This window comes from Oryx dammah, unplaced genomic scaffold, assembly GCF_014754425.2.
Source record: "Oryx dammah isolate SB20612 unplaced genomic scaffold, SCBI_Odam_1.1 HiC_scaffold_18, whole genome shotgun sequence".
In the NCBI taxonomy this organism is placed as follows: Eukaryota; Metazoa; Chordata; class Mammalia; order Artiodactyla; family Bovidae; genus Oryx; species Oryx dammah.
The window spans coordinates 37,054,013-37,073,626 of NW_024070202.1; the positions used below are offsets into that span (position 1 = coordinate 37,054,013).

Here is a 19,614-nt window from a genome sequence, read left to right on the forward strand (position 1 = left end):
GTTCTTCCAGAACATTGCATTTAACTAATTAAGTATACTAAAAACTGAGGGAATGTTTTATAGTCACTGTCAAGGTATGCTCTGCTGTGCTTAGTCATTCACTCATGTCTGACTCTTTGCAACCTCATGGACAGTAGCCTGTCAAGCTCCTCTGTCCATGGGGATTCTCTCAGCAAGAATACTGGAGTGGGTTGTTATGCCCTCTTCCATGGGATCTAGCCAAACAGGGATCCAACCCAGGTCTCACACATTGCAGGCCGATTCTTTACCATCTGAGCCACCAGGGAAGCCCAGAATACTGGAGTGGGTAGACTATCCTTTCACCAGGGGATCTTCCCAACCCAGGAATCGAACTGGGGCTCAAGGTATAGTTAACCTCTGATAAATGACTAAAAAACCCTGAACATTGTCCCATTCTAATGTGTCATGTTTTTAGACAAGTTGACATTATTAACTTAAATCTCCTTTTCAATCAAAAGTTGATAAATTTAATCAGGTAAAGATAATGATTAGGTGAACAATCAGTGTCTATAATTGAGTCATAACTCTTTTTTGACCAGTGGTTTTTCAGGACAAAGATATTGCTCAAACCATGCATAAAATTCCCAAGACAGTCAATAAATGTTCTGTAATATATTGATGCAAAACTATCTGAACTGTAAAATTATCATAGAGTGCAAAAAACTTCCAGAAAATAAATTTTGGCAACACAATTTGTTTAGTGTGTTTACCATACAATGAGAAACAAAACAAAGCAAACCAAACTTCATCAGAAAAACAACAAAGTCGACATAAGGAATCAGCATATACATTTTAGATTCATTGCTGCATAAATTTAAGAGTATATCTTACCAATTATGTGACTAGAAACAAATATTTTGTAGGTAGGTATATTTTTAGAATGAATTCCATTACTACTATAACATATTACTCTATTTCCCCCTTACTCTCTTTAATAATACTATTTTGAAAGCACCAGTTACAAATCTGAAGCTTGCTACTTAGGGTCAGATTCCAAGGTAATAAATTCCTGGTCTCCATTAACGTTAACTGACATAAATCAGTGGCAAACAGAGTGAGTGCTCCACTGAAACCTTGTGTAATAACATTTATTTTCCCTTGGTGAGAAACAGAGAAAAAAATTGCATTAACTATAGGGAAACAGCACCTGTGCAGTAAGTGCTTTGAAGACTTAAAGTTTCATAACAAAATTGTGAAATACTTAATGTTATCAGGTGTAACAGTGCCAGGTCCTGAGCAATACATTATAGTTTCCTTTTATGAAGGAGAAAGTTTCTCTATCAAATTAAAGAATCCCAGTGAGACTTGGAGTTCAGTAAAAGTCAATGAATTGCAAGTATCAACTTCTGGTTATAAATATCTTGAGAAATTATAAGATGATAGGATTTCTCTTCAATAAATATTAGTTTGTCATTTAATGTCAAATTATAATTAGATCTCTCTACAGAGTAGTTAAGCTTGTTCGATAAAGTCGCACTTGCCTTTTTCTTCACCTCTGGCCTTTAATGTTGAAAAGTCCCCCACTCATTGTCACTGCAACAAAAGCTTGCTTCTGGCAGTTTGACCAAAGGAATCCAAGCTTGAGTTTTCAATTCTTCTTGGGACGCGAGCTGTCTTTAAAGGAACCAATTTTATGAGCATGTTGAACATCTGATGTTGTGGATGGCTATTGGTCAGCACAGAACAGGGTCATCTGTCAGCAAAGTAAATTGATTACAGTAATTTTACCTTTTAACTAAGTTGCACATTGATCCTGGTTGAGTAATCTGATTCAATTTGTGTGAAATTGTTTGAAATACTACTCAGTAAAACTTGATCTGGAACACAGATAAGGTTATGTTTGGATACTGGAGACCGATCAGAGGCACAGAGTAGATTAACCTAATTTACCTTTAATCTTTGGTGTTATGAATAGTCTAAGGTCCTGTAAACATAGAAAGACCCTCTTAAAAGACGGCTTAAAAAAAAACTTTACAAGGGATACACTAGCTGCCTTTCTTGAGCTCACATACCACATCATATTGATCCCCTGAAAATGGTTATCTGTGGTATGAATACTTTGAATTATTTTTATGGTGTAACATTTTTTACAGACAAGATTTTTCTTCTCAAATAATTTGTCTGTTAAATTTGATTAAAATGAGCCATCCATAGCTAAAAATAATTCCATTTTATAACTGATGAAAAGGAATGTCAAAGAGTCAAATTTTTGAATTTCATAAATCCCTGTTCTTTCTTCTATCAAGAATAGGAATGCATCGCTAAATACTGGAAAGTTAGTAGGCTTCCCAGGTGTTGTAGTTGCTAAGGTTGGTAAAGAATATGCATGCCAATGCAGGAGATCCAAGAGATGTGGGTTAGATCCCTGGGTTGGGAAGAGACCCTGGAGTCGGAAATGTTAACCCACTCCACTATTTGTGCCTGGAAACTTCCATGGACAGAAATGCTGGTGGGAGTTGCAAAAGTCAGACACAACTGAGCATGTACACAAGTAGCTTCTTAACCCAACTTAGAGTAAAAATGGCAACTCTTATCGTTAAAACACTTTGTATCTTTTAGCAATGAATAAACAATACTTGAAATCTCTATTAAAATGGATTCACTTTAACAGTTATTTTATTATTTATAATGATGAATTTAAATTTTTTAAGCACTCTAACATGTTAATATGTTAATTAAACCAAAGCCAAAATTGATTAGGCCAAATATTGAAAAAACACTCTAATAAGTAATCTAGTATTTATTATGAGAAGTCAGATTAGCACTAAATGGTCATTGAGCTGTCTTTTTAGGGACCTCTAAGTTCTAAAGCCTTCTTCATGGGAAGATGGTGAGCAGTTGGGCTCTGAAGCTCAACTACTTTTGTTGCTTGGCAACATTGCTTCCATTTTGCTTGAATATTAAATATTGATAGTAGTTCCTGATTTCATGACAAGAATGAGAAAAACTTGTCATGTCAAAGTGTAATTCTTCTTTTTTATTTCTTATTGGATGAAAGATTCTTCAGTTTCTATAGTGCTTTAAATTTTCAAAAGTTTCACACAGATGGTTCCATATAACCCCATAATAATTCTTTTTTGCTCCTACCCCTATACTATCCCTCCCCCATTCTCTCTTCCCACTGTTAACCACTCATTTTGTTCTCTGTATCTGTGAGTCTGCTTATTCTTTTGTCATATTCTAGTTTGTTGTATTTTTTAGATTCCACATATAAGATAGATAGTGTTTGTCTGACTCATTTTACTTAGCGTAATGCCCTCCATCAATATTGCTATAAATGCAAAATTTCTTTCTTTTTATGGCTGAGTAGTATTCCATTATATGTACAAAAATCTCATGGATGGAGGAGCCTGGGAGGCTGCAGTCCATGGGGTCACGAAGAGTCGGATGTGACTAAGAGACTTCACTTTCTCTTTTCACTTTCATGCATTGGAGAAGGAAATGGCAACCTACTCCAGTATTCTGGCCTGGAGAATCCCAGGGACCACAGAGCCTGGTGGGCTGCTGTCTATGGGACTGCACAGAGTCGAACACGACTGAAGTGACTTAGCAGTATCCACATGCCACATCTTTCTCCATTCATCTGTTGACAGACACCTAGGTTATGTGCATACCTTGGTAGCTGTAAATAATACTGCTGTGAATATGGGAGTGCGTGTATCTTTTTAAGCTAGTGTTCTTGGTTCTTTTCTGATATGAACCCAGCAGTATGGTTGTTCTGATTTTAGTTTTTTGACAAGCCCCTATACTGTCAAATTGATACTATTTTTAATTTAGTTTTTTTTGAGATACCTGATAATTGAGATTAAAAATAAAAATAATCCAACCTAATGATTATATATATTTTTTTAATAACACAGGTTTAGAATAAAACCACCTTCAAAGCTTCATATATTTCTAAAAAATTCAATTGTTTTTATTCCATAGCTACATTTATATTTTATCTAGTTTCATGAAATCGTTTGAATATATATTACTAATTCTATACCAATAAAATAAATTTTAAAATGCTGACATCAAAATGCCATTCTTTCTATTCAATTACTGATATAATTTATTAACACTAAACTCTCTTTAGATCTGTTTAAATTGTGGTGTTCTGTACTTTCTTTCAAAGATGTTGGAACTGTTCTTAAAGTAGTTTCAATTCCTAAGGAGACCTGGCATGATTTAGAAGAAGTTCTGCTTGAAGAAATGACAGTTTTTCGGGTGAGTGCTGCTTAATTTCAAGTGTCAACAAGTTCGCTTGTATGTCCTTCCCCTAGGACAGCTGCACGCTGATCTTGGTATGGACAAGTAGTCTAGCATACCCTTCTAATTAGCCTGTCAATTAAAAAGCCAGACTAGTCAAAATAAACCTTGAAACTTTCAATGCTAGTTAAATCTAAAAATGTAAAGAAATATATCCTTGGCTCATATTTTGTTTTCTCAGTGATAAATTATATGATTTACATTTTATACTATTAATATAAGTTACCTCACTGAACAAACTCTGTGTGCCTCCCACCTCCCAAATCCCTTCTTTCACACTTTATGGTATAACTGGGGTGACAGATGACTTCCATGAATGTATTAAAGAAATACATTCAGAATGAAGGAATGAAGACATTTCAGTAATTTTAAAAATCTTATTTGTGTGTTGTTTTATCATATTTTTCTAAAGAAATCATTTGTTAGCAAAAGAAAATGCTCACGGTTTTTATATCACTGGTGGAAAATTTGTTACAAATTCCTAGTCTTTACAAGTAAGAAAAGTACTGGTAGTTGTCCTTTTGTTGTGAATCACTATGGCTCAGCTAAGTTTATACAAGACTGGGGATAGAGGCAGCAGTTTATGTGTTGCAGTGAGAGAAGAAAACTAAAGTAATTTAACATATACCACAGTCCTTTTTTCCTTTTAGAAAATCAGCTAGGAGGAAGTTTGAATTGAAGCACACCTTGGTATGAATTATTTATGAAACATAACAGAGAAATGATGCCTATCAAAGGTGTTATTTCAGTTTTTGATAGAAGAAGGTAAAAATAATCAGATGTTTATAACTAAAAATAAATTGAATTATTTAGTGGACAGAAAATGAGAAATGTCAGATCTAGTCTCACAACTTAAAATTACCATATTTAGTAGCCAGGAATCTCAGACACTTTATCTATAAAGTGAAGTGCCTGTATTGAAATTTTCATTTGATTAAATATTTTGATTGTAAGCAAAATCTTCCCAAGACTTCTTTTAACCCTGTACTTATTAACTCAATAGGGCTTTTGCTCCCTATTTCAGTAATTGTTTGAAGAGAAAATAAAGTAAAATATGGCAAGTTCCTAATTGATATTGATTCAGGTAAAATTGTAACTGGCTTTGAAACATGTTACTGATAAATCATGACACAGACACCTAGTAGTAACTAAGAAATGTTCTACTGGGAAGGTCTTAGGTTCCTGAATCATACCTACATAATAGTTCTGTTTGGACCACAAACAGTACATCTGCACTTTCCCATCAGTATAGACAGGGAAAATAATACCTATCTTACAAGGAAGCTAGAAGAATGAGAGACACTATCTGTGGAATATCCAGGAAGTGCTAGTTACTGTGCTCAGAATCTTATTGTCAATATAGTTTTATTTGTTTTAGTTTGTCTACAGTGAATATAAGCTGCATTTACAGTAGCTTTCTCTGCTAATCCTTGGTTTAAGTCTTAAAATCACACAATCATTATAATTCTACTATGATTTTTAAAAATTAAGTACTTGGACCTTATTTTGTCTGTTATAGAATGATGACTAATTCCTATCTTTCACTGCCTCCCATTTCAGAATTTACATATTGATACTTTAGCCTACAAATTCAAAAATACAGTTATCCAAATGGAATGTGTCAGTCATATAGAGTCCATTTAGATTTAGCAAACAAATTATAGACACTTAGAGTCGGACACGACTGAGCAACTTTACTTTCACTTTTCACTTTCATGCATTGGAGAAGGAAACGGCAACCCACTCCAGTGTTCTTGCCTGGAGAAGCCCAGGACAGGGGAGCCTGGTGGGCTGCCGTCTATGGGGTCGCACAGAGTCGGACACGACTGAAGCAACGCAGCAGCAGCAGCAGCAGCAGCAGCAGCAGCAAGGGGCAGATATATAAATTTTCTTATATCCATTATTGGGTCTCCAGAGCCTAAAATATGTTTTCAACCAGCATTTTTTAAATGAATAAAGAAATCATGTAGTATTTTGCATAAAGTATTTATGCAAAAAAATGAAATATGAAAAATTAAGGAGTTTAAAGTCTTCTCTAGGTCGACCTTCCTTAAAGTGAGGTGCCAGAGTATAAGGAAGATAAACCAAGAACAGCAACAAGTTATCCTGCTTGATTATATCCCGTATTATTTTCTAGTAGAAAAAAATTTTACCAATTTTTTTTTTTGGAAATCTATATTGCCACCACCATGCAAATAAAGTTATAGGAGATACTAAAATATTATGTTAACTTTAGAATTTCTTAATTATTTCCAGAATCTTGTACTTTTGGATTTGTCATGGTTCCTCTGCATAATCCCTTCAGTTACTGTATATTATTATAGCAAGTTTCATTTACTAATTCAACTCTAAACAAACATGTCCACCATTGTTCTGGCACAGTGCTAAGTTCTAATGAATCAGGGATGAACACTATAAACACGGTCTCTGACCTTACCTGGCTTAGAGACTCTTTCTAACATGTTATCCCTCATAGTTTCAAGTACTTGATTTATTAGTAGTACAATGAAGTTTTATCTTATAGAATTGTATTGCTATGCCATGCCATTAAATAAGGTTCTTTTTTCTATCATTTAATCAGAATATATATAATTTTGTAGTAATGCTATATTCTAGCTAATTTTCATTCCTTGTATCTCTGGAATTTTAAGTTTATATTTCACATCTTATCTAGATTTGTTTTAGTAAATCAAAACAAGTTTTAGTTTAAAAATGCTACTTCAAGCTGTTAAATGACTTTCAGCAAAATCTTCAGAGATGGAAAGCCAACAATCTTACAAGCACAAATATTTAATGGCTAGTAGATTTTATTAGTGTTTTGCAATTTCCAAAGGATTACACAATTTAATTATATCTGTAATAATTACTGAATGATTTCTGCATGGTTTAAGATGTCACGAGAGAGGTTCTTTATCAATTTTTAACAATTAGGTATAAATAAGTAATAATATGCTTTCATGGAAATGATTGTTTATGAGTTTATGATTTTATGAAAAGATTGCAACATAGGGATGCATCTTCCTCAGATAAATATTCCATTTCTCTCCCATATTCTCTGCCATGCATTGTTGTCATTATTATTTCTTTGGCACTCAAGTAGACAAAATGTATTTGGGCAGAGTTTAAAGAAATATTTACTTTCAACATTCTATTCTATCAGGCAAAGTTCATACATATATTGTGGTCGAGCAATTGGAATATTTCACTGTCAAACTTTGTTTAATTTTGCGGAAGGAGGGCAAAAAACATAACACATTAAAGCAATTTCTATATACACTGATACTAGCAGAGAAATGTTATAGTTTCCTTATTTTTATTTGAGCCTTGCAAGTTACTCCATTTAACATAAAATTTAAAAGGGCTAACTGAAGCACTATGTTGATTTGACAAGGTGAATAGACAAGGAACAGATTTAGGGTCCCAGTGGTATCTGATACTCTTGGATTTTAAAAAGAAAGACATTAATGTCAACCAAACAGTTAATTTTACCATAATATCATCTCCAGGAGACCATATTCATTATGTTTCTTTGCTAGTCTGAATGACCAACCTCATATAAAATTCTAATTAAAGCCAGTACTGTGTCCATTGCCATTTTGACGTTGGTTTTAGGAAAACACCCTGGCTAATCACAGGACATTCCAGTGGTTCTAGTTACATTAAGATACTTCTATTCTGGGTGAAATCAAATCCTAATCAGAGTATAGTAAGAAGAATATTCCTCAGTGATAAAATTTCCATTTTAGAGTAAAATTTTATTGGGAAATAAGAGATGAAATAAATTGGCTTCTCAGGCGGCTTAGACAGTAAGGAATCTGCCTGCAACGCAAGAGTTGCAGGTTTGATCCCTGGGTTGGGAAGATCCCCTGGAAAAGAGAGTGGCTACCCACTTCAGTATTCTTGCCTGGAGAATTTCATGGACAGAGTCAGACACAATTGAGCAGTTAACATTTTCATTTTCACAGGACTCTAGAAATTACTTTAAATAGCTATCATATATTCAAAATGGTATTAAAGTACTAAGACACAAACCTATTTCAAATATTACTTGTAACATAAACTTGTGTTTGAATCTCAGTTACTGTGATATTCCAAACAAATTGGTTAAAGTCAGTTGAGCCTCAACTTCATCAGCTTTTTGTTTTTCTAATTAAGGTTACTAGTCAGTTGTAGCTGTTATTAACTAGTTAAATAAATGACAATCTCATTTAAAATAATTGCTTGAAAATTCTAAATCTAGACCTTGTTAAAAATATTCAAAAGCTATGAAAACTAGAAGTATGCTGATTTTTAGTTTATGCACTTGAGATTTTTTTTTTTCCAGTCTAAGGAGGGTTTTACTTTTGATACAGTGGCTGGTTACATCAAGTTGCAATGCATTTAGTACAGTGGATTTTATTTATACTGCTATTGACTGCAAAGGATTGCAAGGCATTTACATAGATAATGCATTCATTTTAAACCCAATTTATGCAGTATTCCATGAACAGCTGAGCAAACAAATGAAAGAGTTTAATTTTCATTCAAATGTAAAACATAATTGATGCTTTCCAAAACCTAGTCGGTTAACTCATTCTAAAGGAGCTTCAGCATGCTTAGCATCCAGGGAGTGCTGTCTGATTCTCCTGGGATCAGCAGGTTGAAGAGCTCTGCAAGTGTGAAAGTTTAATAAGGACTAGATTTAAAATATCTGAAAAAAATATATAGCAAATTAGAGTCATAGAAAATCTTGAAAAGATGCTAAGTTTTTAATTTCACTTTTACTCGAACTCCAGTTAAATTTGCAATTAAAACAAGTTTCATGAAAAAATGCTTATAAAGCTACATCTGTTTTAAATGGAAGTCATATTCACTACTAACTAGGCTCAGAAAAAAACATAGCTTATTTAAATGGATGTCATCTTAATATATTGTCTGTTAAAATTCAACCACAGGCAGCATATAGCGCATCCTATTCCAAACTGTTTCATGATCTAAAATATAAGTAAGCTGCTTTTAATAAAGAGATTCTAGGATCTTAATTTAAGAACTTTGAAGTCATTATATGGCACAGTGGAGTTTCTTGTATATTGAGGTTTGTTTTGTTTTACAATTTATATATAAAGTGATCATTTCAGTCTACCTTACAGACATTTTAATTTTGTATTGTCGATGGATGTGAAATGTGTGAAAATTCACCAGCTTCACTTATAGTTTCACTGAAGTTGTTTGAAAAGAGCCTAGACATAGCTAACTTTCATTTTCTTTATACTACCTGTTAATTCTCTAAGAAGTACTTTCCTTGCACCTTGGCTATAAAATTTATTTCACGAAAGTCTCTATGAAGTTAGCTGCTTACATACATAACAACATAACCATTTTCCCTGTGAAACTGTTGGAATGGAAGAAGCTGCTGTGGAATATTTTTCTGCTTCAAATTCTTTGTTTGGATTCACTGATTCCAATATTATGTAAACCTAAATATAACAATCAGTTTTGTCTTTTAAAACTAAAAATCTATGATGACTTGGTCCCTTGATTTTTGTGACTTGATGGAATAAATTTCAAAAATCTAATTTCTATATAGAGAAAATTGATAGATATTCCTTTCATCATAGTTGTCTTTATGATTGATAGTTCCTGTAGAAAATTGTTATCTTTAATGTCATTAAGCTATGAAAATGGGTAACTGTGGGGCAATTCTAAATTATCCTATCAAATTAATTTACATCCTAAATCATTTGTCTCATTTATGTCTCAGGCAGGTAGTCTTAAATCTGTTAAGAAAATTCTATGCTCAGCTTAGATATCAGGGTTTGAAGTGGAAATCTGCAATTCTGTAACTCATAGGAGGTAATTAAAACCGCAAGTGTGGATAAGCCCATCAGGAAAAGACTGTAGCATCCAAGGAGGAGTGGATAGGAGTCAGTAAGGAAAGACAAACGTGAAGAATGACTAGAGATAGAAAAAACTCTGAAAAAATTAAGAATAGTTAATAAAGAGTTCCAAGGCATAATGAAATCTAAATAGAGGAAGCAGTCAAGAATTGAGTGGTCACTAGTGCTATATCATACAGGAAGTCCAGTAATAATAGACTGAAAGCTTCCACTCAGCACTACAGGTTATCAGTGATTCCTCCTTCTGAAAATCGTAGGCCTTCTCTCTAGAGTAAGGCCTAGACTCAGTGGGCTGAGGGATGAATGGCACTGAATGAGACATGAACAAGTAAAGATGGAGAGTATAGAATAATCACATTATTTTCAAATAAAATATAGATAAGCTTGAAGGGTTGAGGAAAAACTTTTTTAAAAAGATGGCTCCCTGTGTCTCATACAAATTCAGTGGAAGGAACAGAGTATAATAGAGAGAGTAAAAGAGATATGAGAGAAAGGGGGAAATTTGTAGGGAATTCATTTGCTCATTCCAGTTTTAATAAATAATTATCAAAAACTTGTAAATATAGTTGACCTCTGAACAACTTTGGGGGTTAGAGGCTCCAACCTTCTGTGCAGGGGAATGCTGCTGCTGCTGCTAAGTCACTTCAGTCGTGTCCGACTCCTTGCAACCCCATAGATGGCAGCCCACCAGGCTTCCCCGTCCCTGGGATTCTCCAGGCAAGAACACTGGAGTGGGTTGCCATTTCCTTCTCCAATGTATGAAAGTGAAAAGTCAAAGTGAAATCGCTCAGTTGTGTGCTCCTAGTGACCTCATAGATTGCAGTCCATCAGGCCCCATCGTCCATGGGATTTTCCAGGCAAGAGTACTGGTGTGGGGTGCCATTGCCTTCTCCGGTGCAGGGGAATATCTGAGTTTAATTTTGCAGTTGGCCCTCCATATCTCTGGTTTTGCATGCATGGATTCATCTAACTGTTGATGGTGTAATACTGCAGTGTTAACTATTGAAAAGAATCCATGTCTTTGTGGACCCGCAAAGTTCAAACCCCTTTTGTTCAAGGGACAACTGTAGGATAAGCAATCCCAGGTATATGGCAGTGAACTAAACAGCCAAAAATCCCTGTGCTAAATTAGCGTTTGGTGGTAGGTGATTGGGGAAGGCTTGGGGCAGGAAGATAGACAGTTAAGAAAACATGACATGCCTCTTCCGTTGTCCCCACATCCTATCAGCCTAACCTCTAATTCCTACTGTGTGTCTTTCACTTTTTTCCTCCATACTTCTCTGACAGGCAAAAGGGCAAGCAAGAGTCACAGCTAGGGGTCTGGGGGATTTAACAGCTCTGTGGGCATGCAGTGAGTAACTTTTCTTGGTATAACCTCAGTGGATAGCTTTGAGAGAGTCATTGTCTACTATCCTCAGATTTTCTCTCAGTGTTAACTTACATGACCTGCCTTTTTATTGACTTTTCCTCCTCCTCCTCAGTCCTCCTCTCTACCTTCAGACAAGAACTTTGAGGTATAGGAAGAAACGCTTAAGACACAAGATGAATATCACCTATAAATCATATACATACAAAAAATGTCATATATATTTATTCCTAGATAGTGATAAGCACTGAATAGAAAACCTGAAGGAAGGATATGGGAGTGTGTATGTGTGTGTGTTGAGTATATTCACGTGCATGTGAGAGATAGGAGAGATCTGAATAAACACTATGCGACAAACATGTTTGTAAAGTATTTTACATTTATTAATTAATTTGATCATTATAGCAATCCTATGCAGAAGATACCGTTGTATTCATTTTTCAGGTGAGAAAGTTAAATTAGAAATAGTTTCTATACCACACCTAATATCAACCTTCTGACAAGATTTGTGTTACTACCATTTGAATTCATACAGTTTGACCCCTGAGTCCAACTCTTTACACTTTCTTCAGGGCATGACTTCAGGCACTTAACAGAGAGAGAACTTTTAGGATTTTGTTCATCCCGTCTAAGCCTCCTTCTCATTACCTTTCTATACCCACCCCCCCGAAGCTATCTCTTGTTAGTGTTGTGTTTGTCACTGATGTAACAGGATGGATTGGACTTCAGTGAAAGTGAATCTAAGAGAACATACTCAAATGTGTTTAGGTAAATAGTATTTTGGTGGTCTGAGTTCATCAGAGAACAGCGTTTATTTATGCAGCCTACATATGCTTATAATAGGCTTTAACAGAATACTTTAATAAGTGTGCTGGTGATTATTTCTTCTCTAGTCATGACTTCTCTACATTAGTCTGTTGATAGAAATTAAAGAGATTATGTTCTTCAGCAGAGACCTGAATGTAGACCTTTGCACCTTAAATAGTCATTTTAATAATTATGAAGTAATATCATCTCAACCAAGCTCTTACAGTTCTTGACAGCTGGACACCAGCTCTATGCCCTCAGCTCATCCTTGGTGCTATTAGGAACTGGTCTGACATTCTCACCTCAGCCACAGTGTTCTCCAGTTGAACATACCAATTTTCACAGAGCCCCAAGATCAGATGGGGCTATTCTCAGACCGTGATAAACCAAAACAGTAACAAGTCCATTCTGTAATCATGTCTGAACACAGAAAAGAACATAAACATTGTCCAAACCATAAAAATGAACAGTCTCCCTATCTGCCCTAGTGAGTGATTGCTTACTTTCCCAATAACTACTCTAGTTTCACTCTGTATTTTCCTCCTTCTAAATAAAACTTATGAGGATACCTAATCATAGAATTACCTTTGCTTTGTGACACCATCCAATATAAAGTGAAACCCTGTTTCCTGGAACTCCCTCAAATCACCTAAACACAAGTCCAAAACGTTATTAAGTCCTTTCCATCTCTCTCTTACTGAGTCTCCCCACAGTCTCCTTTATCAGAGTGACCAGTCCACCCAACTTGATCCACAGGTATGTTCTTGATGGTCTTTAATTGGAAGATGCACTTATTGTCTGCTCCACACATACAAATGCTCCACGCTTATCTATGCAATTTCTTTCACATTTTTTTTTCCCAATTATATTGCTTCTTGTAGGCACTGAAGTTATCTTTCTGAAAGTTTATGTTGGCATTCTGTAACTTTTCTAATTGACTGAACATTTCACATTTTCTTTTTTCTTCTTTAGGAACCAACTACTATTTCGGCAATGGAGCTTTCCACTAAGCAGGTAATAACATTATACATTACCACTGGTAATCTATGTTTTGTTAACTTTGTTTCAGATAGATAAATATATTTATGATCCATCAAATTTTATAGGTTTATTAACAGTTGTTCAAAATGCAAGAGGAAAAAAAAAATTCTTACTATAAATAGCAGAATGAAAACTAAAGATAATTTCATTGCCCTCATGCTTTTGACCAGTCTCACATATGTCCCCTGGGCTTCCCAGGTGGTGCTAGTGGTAAAGAACTGCCTACCGATGCGGGAGCCGTAAGAGAGGCAGGGTGGATCCTTAGGTCAGGAAGATCCCCTGGAGGAGGGCATGGAAACCCACTCCAATATTCTTGCCTGGAGAATTCATGGACTGAGTAGATTGGCAGGCTATGGTCCATACGGTTGCAGAGAGTGGGGCACGACTGAAGCCACTTAGCACCCTTGCACATATATATATCCTATAAATATATTTATTAGATCACACGCATGCAACGTCACTTCAGTCCTCTCTGACTCTTTGCGACCCTATATACTAGAGCCCACCAGACTCCTCTGTCCATGGGATTTTCCAGGCAAGAATACCAGGGTGGGTTGTCATTTCCTTCTCCAGGGAATGTTCCCAACCCAGGGATTGAACCTAGAACTCCTGAGGCTCCTGCATTGCAGACGGAGTCTTTAGCGCTGAGCCACCAGGGAGACCCTCTTAGATCACTATTTGTTGTAGATTTTCATTTATAGTATTTCCTTCTTGGCCATTGTAACATAATTTCCTCAGTAATAACTCATATTTTCATCTGTATATCCTCTGAAATAACATGGGTGAATGTTTTGGAATACAAATAAATGTATAATTTAATTTACATGTGTAAACAAACTGTATTATACAGGCTAATAAAATCATGCACTGGGCAGTATATTTTTGGAGAATTTTGACTTAGTTAATTTTACGTTTTCAGTAGTATCATGTGCTAGAGAAAACATTTAGTTTGGCTAAATAAAAAGGGAAACAGCAAAACAGTCCCTGCAAATGATAAATTATTAAACTCTTTGACTTCAAAGCTTGAGGACAGCATGTTAATAGTCTTCTCATTCCTGTTGAATGAATGCTTTGGCAGGACTCTTAAAAAATGCAAATGGATTCTAAATGCTCAATGATAATGGCAAAGCAAATATGATTTTAACTTCTAATGAATTATCTTTTCTGCAAAAATGTTACCTAGCCTTTCCATGAGTATATCAAAGTTAACTTTAAAAAAAATGACTTGGATCCTGAGTTGAAATTAATTATTAAATAACCTAGGAGAAATAGTCAAAAAGTAGTTCGGAGCTTCTCACTCTCTGAAGTGAAAACTTACATACAAAATTGTTTAATATGAGACTGATTTGGCAGATCTTATTTCTGATGGCAGATCTTACTTACACGTTTTATCTCTAACCATGCCATTTTTTGTCATACAAGATGCTAAAATACTGTGTTAGTAAAACTTAGTAGATACCTTTTCAACACATTTGTATCAAAATACATTGATAATCTCCAAGATATTTAGAGAAATCCAGAGTGCAGATATTATTGACCTGATACTGTCATCTTATACTTTGTAAGTATGTGTTCACCTGTTCTTGTAATCTAAAAATTGTCAAATGTTGGCAAAGAAATCTGGGGAGTTCCAGGATGGTAGCTAGACTGGGATATTCTTACCTATAATGATTTTTAAAACTATCTATGTATTCTCTGCTGGACTTCATCAGTCTTAATTAAATTGCACTCAGTTTTGTAAACTCTCTCTTTCTGACCTACCTTAAGAATGGCCCATTAAATGTAGCACATTTTACCAAAAAACAAAAACAATTTGTCAACCTAAAATACTAGGTTAGAAGAAAGTAACTCTAGCCTGCATTTTCCATTACTGGAGTTTGACTTCATTCAGATGTGAGTCAATTTCATTTATGCTTATGGAAGTTTTAAAAGTGAGGCAATAGTATCAAGAGGGATAAACATGTTGCGACTAATTTTCTGGATAAATGGACTCATAACCTGCTCATGACCTGCAACTTATTAGGAAGGATAGTGAGAAAGCCTGTGGTGATGTTAAATTGGGCAGAAAAAGCACATCAGGTTATTTGCTGGTTACTGGATTATGCTCAATGGTGCCTGCAAGCCTCCCCTACATTTCATTTAGATGGCATAATTTATTTGCAAATCATTAATAGTACAGCAGAATAATTGTAAAATGAAAACTACATTGATTGTATTAAATTTTTGCCATTTTATCACACTTTAGGTTATCATTACAGTGATTTCAGTTGCCATATTTTTCATTTCATATTTTTCTCAGGTATTATGTCTCTGATTTTCAGCCAAAGGGATCTAACAGATGTAGAATGTATTATTTGTATAACAACTCCTTTATTACTCAGTGCCATATTCATAGAAATCTATATGAAGTTTTTTCATGTTTCTTAAAAGTTATTGGTCAAACATAGAAATCTTTTTCTTATGTATGACCAACTTGTTCAATCGCTTTTTAAATAGTTATGTCCACAGTATATGGTTTGGCATATCTTATATTCACCAATGCCAGACAGGCTTCTAGATACTGCTGCTGCTGCTGCTAAGTCGCTTCAGTCCTGTCCGATTATGTGGGACCCTATAGACGGCAGCTCACCAGCACCAGCCCCCACCACCTCCCCACCCCCGCCAACCGTCCCTGGGATTCTCCAAGCAAGAGCACTGGAGTGGGTTGCCATTTCCTTCTCCAATGCATGAAAGTGAAAAGTGAAAGTGAAGTCGCTCAGTCATGTCCGACTCCTAGCGACCTTTTAACTAATTTATCGTTTAAATATTATGCTTGTTTCATTTTTTTAAATCACATTGAGATTTCTTCCTTCTTTTTTCTGCCACTTAATATTTTTTTGACTGAAGGATAATTGCTTTACAGAATTTTTTGGTTTTCTGTCAAACATCAACAAGAATTAGCCATAGGTACACCATGCCCACTCCCTCCTGAACCTCCCTACCATCTCCCTCCCCATCCCACCCTCTAGATTGTCACAGAGCCCCTGTTTGAGTTCCCTGAGGCATATAGCAGGTTCCCAGTGGCTGGCTATTTTACATATGATATTGTAAGTTTCCATGTTACTTTCTCCATACATCTCACCCTCTCCCTCCTCCCTATACAATCTAAGGTCATTTTTTAAAGATGCTTTTGGAAGAGAGAAATAATAGGAGGGGGAAAAGTTCTTTGCATTAGTTAAGTTCTCTGTTAACAGTTAATTTGAGAAATATTATCACATGCAGGTTCTGTAGATGCTATAAGAGGGGTACAAATCAGATTCATTTTCACTCAACAAAAAGGCTTAATAATATTTCATCTTACTCCCAGAGACTTTAACTATCATTTCTTAATTTGCTGTGGTTTGTAGCATCTTTCAACATAAAAATACAAGGTGAATATACTGAGAAATTGAACATCTGTAATGTATACCATATTCCATATACTATACTGGAATATTATTTAAAATAAATATTCTTCATTTTACTGAAATGGAATAAGTTATATTTATCAGGATTACTACCTCCATAATAATTTAGTTTTTACTGTATTATTTCTTCCCCCTTTCTCTTCCCTGTTTTGTGTTAACATATAAGTAAGTTGGTTAGCTTTAAGCATATAATTATTTTCTATAAAATGCTACTTACCGTCAATAATTTCTTAGGTTCTAATAGATACTTTATCTTCATTCAAACATATCTGCTATATGTAGTCCATCTTTGAAAGCCAGCTAGAAATGCGATTTTAATTATATCCATTGCTTACTAATAGGCAACTTATAATACTAAAAGAGCACACCATGGTTCCAAGACGGGCTTTTCTGTAACTATTCTTTTCTATAGTGGAGAAATTAAAATACACTTTTGGGGTCTTTTTTATATGTACTATTGTGTTTAAGTACATAAAAATTTTCACATTTAATATTTATTATAATTATTCAATCATCTAGTACAAGAAAAGGGAGCTAGTATAGTATATAGTTTACTATATATTGATAGTAAAATATAGAACAATCACAAAACAGTTTTATTTGTATTTAATTTTGTGTTTACATAAAGTTGCAACTGATATGCTACATTGGGCAACTTTGTTAAAGTATTTTTTAAATTGATTGCTGCTAGAAAGCTTTTTTCCTTCCAATGCTGGCTCCTTTGATAACTTCAAATTCATTGAGAATAACGCCAGCATAGATGTTTTATTTGGATGCATTCTTTGAAGCTCTAGTTAACCATGCTTATTTTATGAATAAGGAAGTTAAGTCTTAGGAAAATTATGTGAACAGCCCAAGATCAACAAAGAGTTAATGTCAGGCAAGACCTAGAATCCAGGTATGTTGATGCCCAGTATCCCACCTTTTTGACATTTGAGCTTTTTGTTCAAGTCCATGGCACCAAGTAGTGTGTACTTGATTCCCCTATACAATGATCTTTGAGTGAGAAGTTAATTGAGTACTTTTGTTTAAAGTAGTCTTCTGGATGTAGTACAAAGGCAAGATGATTAAAATTGAGCAAAGCTTCTTACCAATATAAGCACCAAAACTTTACCCTTTCCCTTCTTATAGGAGGGCAAACCTAAACTGAAAGTCCCCAAGAGTCAAAAGCAAAAGATCCCTGCCTCAAAACCAATCAGAATACTTGGCAGGGTAGGTAATCTGGTTAATCAAATTATAAACAGCAGAATTTTAAAAAGCAAGCTAAGAGCAAACTGAAGGTTTGAACTTTTCATTCCTCAGTAATGTCATTTAAATTTTTTTTTATTTTCATGAGATTTAATTGACATGTAACTACTACTGTCTTCCTTCATCTTCCCTTACAAAATATACCTGTTTCAGTCAAATATATGGATTTTGACCTTGCTGTATTTTAGATGGTCGCATTTTCTGTCAGGCCTTTGAAAAAATTACCAGAAATGAAATATTTTAAACACACAAAGATAAATGTATGCTTGCTAAAATATAACATTTTCTTTTTTTTTTTTTTAAGGAAAAAGATATTTAAAAAACAAGGTAATTTTTGTCATAACAGTAAACTCTTTCCACAGCAACAACTATATATTGGCTCTACTACGGGGGTCACACAACTCCCTTTACACAGATGTGATATTTACGGGAAAGCCTGTGCAGAGTGCTGCCTTGCCCGAGACCCTTACTGTGCCTGGGATGGCTCCTCATGCTCTCGCTATTTTCCTACTGCAAAGAGGTAGGAGGACTATTAGAAATAAATACACTGTTTGACATTTATCTTATCTGATTTCATTTTTGGAACAGCTTCTTCATATGAGTACATCATCTCTTTATTTCTGTGTATAAAGCAAGGTGTTACAATTCAGGGAACTCTTAGATATATCCTAAACTTCTACACAAACTTGGTTTACTTTTGTTTTAGAAAACAAAAACACCATCTTAATTTGGCAAAATAATCATTTCAATGTATTCTTTACTACTCACTCAAGGCTACCTGTTCACCAGTATTTAAGAAACAAGCAATGATAGAAAAAAGTAATATACAATACTTACTAATATAAACCTAAAGATTAATGGTATGCATAAAACCTATTGAAACATTTAATAGAAATTAGTATTATTACACTGATGCATTATAGGGGCAGTAAACTTTGCTTTGTTTTTTATTGTAGCTAATGTTTTACAAGAAGCTGTGAACATGACATTTTTCTTTGCTAATGAGATGTGTTCTACAACATTTGGATCATTTTAAATGTTTTAGAAAATATTAGGGAAAAGAAATAACTCAAATATCTAAACTAAACATTTTGATTACACATTAGATAACATTGACTGTAGTATTACATTATCTACAATGTAAAACTTTCATATATTCAGTCCATATAGGTTAAAACACAGTTGCCTTGTTAATAATAATATTAAATATAAATGTATCAACCTATTCCATTTACTAAATACTCAATTTTCAAAAATAAAATAAATAAAATAAATAAATAAATACTCAATTTTCTTAAGCCTTCAGTATTCAGAATTGAAACAACCTATTTGTATTACTTTCATGTATCTATCCATTCATTGGAAGTTTTAATTTAAAACAAAAATTTAGTGTGGAGATAATGTGTTACTGATCAAAGAAACCCTGAATATACTAATAAATAGCAATATGATCTTGTTACAGCAGTAAAATTAATTATGATAAAGGATTTATGCTTCTTAAATCATTTAGCTCTACTGCTGCTAAGTTGCTTCAGTCGTGTCCGACTCTGCAACCCCA

General features: G+C 34.5%; 1 protein-coding gene across 1 annotated transcript in view; it reads left to right on the forward strand.

The window, feature by feature from the left end:
- Positions 1-19,614, forward strand: part of SEMA3A (semaphorin 3A) — a 251,278-nt gene that overhangs the window by 200,594 nt on the left and 31,070 nt on the right. The window contains exons 12-14 of the mRNA XM_040260710.1: positions 4,139-4,230; positions 13,294-13,335; positions 18,419-18,576. Coding sequence (XP_040116644.1) covers positions 4,139-4,230; positions 13,294-13,335; positions 18,419-18,576 — 292 coding nt within the window. The remainder of the gene's footprint in view (positions 1-4,138; positions 4,231-13,293; positions 13,336-18,418; positions 18,577-19,614) is intronic.